Here is a 4,677-nt window from a genome sequence, read left to right as displayed (position 1 = left end):
TTCTGTCGTAGAATATGGTGGATTTAACCTGGTTTTCTAGCTTGCTTAACCTTTTATTTGTATTACTTTCAAATTCAATTACATTACATTGACAACGATGAGTGAATAAAAAAAATAGACGTAAAATGTACAAATGTCAAAAAAGAGGTATAGCAGTCAACATTGTGTTATTATCTTATTCATCTTAATAATAAACAAATGTGTAACAAAGAAACACAAAAAGGCATAGAAAAGAAATTACAAATTAGATAATGTGTTTTATTGATGCGTGCAAAAGTACTGTCATTACATGACTGTGTTTAAATGTGTAACTTAAAACCTATCTGTGTATGATAGAATACGATGTAAACTACGGAGAATTACTTAACAGCTAGTTCTTTAAGAAGTGTATTTCAGATATTCAGGTCACAATATGGAGGGGATTACTTAACATCTAGTACTTCACGAAGTGTATTTCAGATATTCAGGTCACAATATGGAGAGGATTACTTAACATCTAGTACTTCGCGAAGTGTATTTCAGATATTCAGGTCACAATATGGAGGAGATTATACTGTATTCAGTATTATCTATTATCATCATATGTAATGAATTCGTACATGCATCAGTCTGCGATATCAAATATGAATTGAAGGAAAATGAGGAAGTAAAAATAGCAGATTGTAAAAACAAAGGACTGACTTTTATACCTCAGAAATTACCGGGAGATATTAAAGTTTTAGATATGAGTTTTAATCTGCTACGAATGATTGGGAACAATTCTTTTGTTAAATATAAATACTTGCAAGAACTTTTCTTGAGACAAAATCAACTTGATTATTTATCTAACAACTCATTTCAAGGACTACACAAACTTACAATACTGGACATGTCTGAAAATATACTTAATCTATCTAACGTTTATTCCGCAGAACTATTTCATCCAATTAAAAACTTAACGAAATTGGATATCAGGAGAAATATGCCTCAACCGATAGACTTTGATGCTGATTATAATTATCCCGATCATGCATTCGGTATTCTGACGGAGTTGTCGTTCTTAGGAATCGATATGATGCCTTTGCCACACTTTGGAAGTGGATTCGGTCACATGATCACTCTTAAAGAATTACACTTCGACTCATGTTATTTAGTTCGCTTGTCGAATGAAATCTTTCAGAGGTTTTCATCCTCTGTAGAACAGCTGACTATCAGAAATTGTCGGTTGCACTTTGTTGTCACAGACAATAACGCATTGCTGCAGTTTCCAAATCTTCATGTTATAGATTTTTCTGGAACATTCATGCATTTGAAGCATGCATTGCAGCTGTTACAACCATACCGTAATAAAAGTATTACGACAATAAACTTCGGTCATGTGAGTGACGTTAGTATTGACAGGGTTGATATCCCGTATGTTCTGACAATTACAGTGGACATAATGAAGAACCTGAAAACAATTTGTGTAGAAAATCTAGATTTATCAGAAAATGGAATAGTTGATTATGAGCCTGGATCTTTGTTTTCCCTCGATCACCCGAAATGTTTACGACATATTTCCTTTAAAGGGAACAGGTTTTTGCTTTTTAGCGAGAAGAAACTAAATGAGATACAATATTTTCTCCGTAAAACTGTTAGATTAAAATCGTTCGACTATTCATATAATGCTGTCAACTATGGTATAAAATATTCAGGTTCTTCAAATTTAGATTTTAATTGTTCATTTCACAGTTGTGTGATATTACCAAAGTCACTTGAAAAATTAGATGTCAGTTACACAATAGCAAATACTTTCCCTGCAATTTATTTATTAGTTCCTAAAAATAACAGCCTTACATATCTGGATGTATCTTATTCAAACATAAATGCTCCTATGATTGATTTTCAAATTCGACTGGAAACATTTATTTCTACTGGTGGAGATTATTCATTTGCATGGAATCAATTAAAACGTTCTCCCTATCACACTCTGAAAACGATTGTATGGAAAAACGCCGACCTAGATACTGCAATAAGACTATACGGAAATCAATTCTTTAACAGTATAAGATCTATCGAGTCAATGGATATATCTGAAAATGATATTTGGTTTTTTCCAGACGACTTATTAAATCCAATGCCTAACTTGACATATCTTTATTTAAGTAAAAATTCATTTCAGTCTATTCCGATACAACTGCGTGATCATACTAAAGTACAAATGCTGGACGTAAGGAAGAATCGATTAACAAGTGTAAGTTCAGCTATCAGAGACTGGGCAGATAAGATGCAAGAACTCCATGGAATGACTTTACATCTCACTGATAATGCATTTGAGTGCAATTGTGACAATATAGACTTTATAAGGTGGATACAGACTACAAAAGTTGATCTAGACAGCCGATCGTATAAATGTAAATTGTCCAACGGCACAGTAATTGATACATTTATTGCGTACAACTTTTTATATGAGTTGTTTGCTGACTGTAAGAATACTATGTGGTTAACTTTTGCATCAACATTATTATCGACATTCATAACGATCTCACTGTTACTTTTTGCCTATAACAGGAGATGGAAAATCATCTTCTCTATCTATGGAGTTATTCGCCGTGTTGTTGAGCGCAAAGTCTGGAGGATTTACCAATATGACGTGTATATATCATATGAAGGGGATATTGTCATTTGGATTAAAAATGTATTAATACCTAAACTTGAGACCGAGTGGGGACTGACGATGTGTATTAAAGATCGAGATTTTTTAGTTGGACCGAGTCAAGCGGACAACGAGGCAGAGAGCATTCAAAACAGCAGGTCCATTATATTTCTGATCACGCCCGAATTCCTATCGTCACATGATTGCATGTTCGAACTTGACAGGGCAAAACATGAAAGAATTACAAAGAATCTGGAGCGTATTATTATCATTACAAAAGATATAACAATTACTGATATTCCTGTAGAGTTTTCGTACATTTGGAATTATGCATTTATTGTACAATGGCCGGAAAATCTAGAGGATTTGGATGATACTTGGAGGAAACTGAGGATGCTGCTCACTGATGGGTTGATTACAAACACATAATATCTACCATAAAAGTTCATTGAAACACATAATGATGCTGAAATTATGCACTTCAAAAAAAAAGTACACAGAACGTTTTTTGTTTTGTTTTTCTTTTTCACAAAAGTAATTAATTTTAACAATGATTTTGTTAGTTGATAAACTCGTGCAAATTACCATTGTATTTTATACATTCATGTATTTTCAAAGTAAAGGGATGCATACAACAATAGCACAGGTATAAATAAAAATCACTGGTACTGCATGTCCACACTGCAATGATAATACATGCAAAGCAATGTTTTAATATCAGGAAGTAGAAAGGCAACACATTGTCACTGCTAACATATAAATTATTGAGTATATGATATTTGTCTTGCAGATCTGCTTTAAAGCTTGCAGTTCGGTGTCAGCCAAGGCTCCGTATTGACGACCGTACTTAGGCCTACAGTGGTTTAATTTTATAAATTGTGCCTTGGGTCGAGATTTGTTTCATTGACACTCATACTACATCTTCCTATATCTATATAGAAAAGTTAAGAGCAATACTTGTCAATACAACTTAAACAGAACTTTAAAATAGTCTAATGTATCTGAGGCAAACTCAGCCTTACCAAATTAGAACGTAATTTTCTACATAATTTCTCAAATGCAAACCGACTGTCCAGATCAAATGTTTAAATTAGAAATTTCAGTATGCATTCAACTTCATAATAGGTAAGATTTTTTAATCTTTATTTATTGCCAATGCTCATGCATTCGTCGAGCTATCAGTATGTCAAAATGAGGAGCATGCATTCTGTTTAAGAATCGGAAATATGATTCATATGTCTCAAATGTGTTTAATGTTTTTGAATTAAAGGATGAAGTCCGGCATAAATTAATTGTCCAGATTTGGCTCTATTCATCATCTCATTTGATTGAACCAGCTCTTTTTACCTTTGTATTTAGATTTTGTTTTTTAAATATTTCAGTCCCAATCATCATTGGACAGTAGTTTATTGTCAAAACTCGTACCGAATGCATTTCATTTGATAAATAAATGTGATGTTTATAACTGCATGGTGGTGTTTTATATATATATTACAAATAGATGCGTTCTATTAGAAAAATTCATCTCCGGCCAATAACGCTTATCCATATTCAAACAACGAAATTAATAGAATTGAATGAGCTAATTATCTTATTGATTTATTGCATCAAAAATACATTTATTTGTTTAGTGTGTCTAAAATGTTCTTCAGTTCATTATTTACGGTTCGTCAATTAAAAGATGGGCAAAAGATACCATAGGGACAGTCACACTCATTCATCGAAAATAAACTGACAACGCCATAGCTAAAAAATTAAAAGACAAACAGACGAATAAAAGTACACAAGACACAACATAGAAAACAAGAAACAAAGCAACCCTTACCCCATTAAAAACTGGGAGTGATCTCAGGTGCTCCGTCGGGGTTGGTAGATCCAGCTCCACATATGGTAACCGTCGTAATGCTCATATTAATACAAACCCGATAAATATTCTAATTCGGTAAGTCACATTCGTGGTGAAAAGGGAGACGGATTGTAGTTACGACATAAGGAACATATCCAATATCATCTGTGAAACGGTAATTCCATAACGGTCCCCCAATTCATGGTGGCGTCTGTAA

The 4,677-nt window shown here is 33.3% G+C and overlaps 1 protein-coding gene across 1 annotated transcript; it reads left to right on the top strand.

Annotated features, from left to right (window-relative positions):
- The first annotated feature begins 538 nt into the window (after window positions 1-538).
- Window positions 539-3,043, top strand: LOC139482589 (toll-like receptor 6). Its single transcript, XM_071266502.1, has one exon. It carries the CDS (start codon window positions 539-541, stop codon window positions 3,041-3,043), a length of 2,505 nt encoding a protein of 834 aa, XP_071122603.1.
- The last annotated feature ends 1,634 nt before the right edge of the window (window positions 3,044-4,677 follow it).

This window comes from Mytilus edulis, chromosome 7 (assembly GCF_963676685.1).
Source record: "Mytilus edulis chromosome 7, xbMytEdul2.2, whole genome shotgun sequence".
NCBI lineage: Eukaryota > Metazoa > Mollusca > Bivalvia > Mytilida > Mytilidae > Mytilus > Mytilus edulis.
The sequence above is the reverse complement of the archived record's forward strand: the minus strand, read 5'-3'. Positions and strand labels throughout refer to the sequence as shown.

Excerpts from the sequence above, each read along its gene's own strand:
- LOC139482589 (XM_071266502.1), top strand. The coding sequence starts at position 539 with ATGGAGGAGATTATACTGTATTCAGTATTATCTATTATCATCATATGT.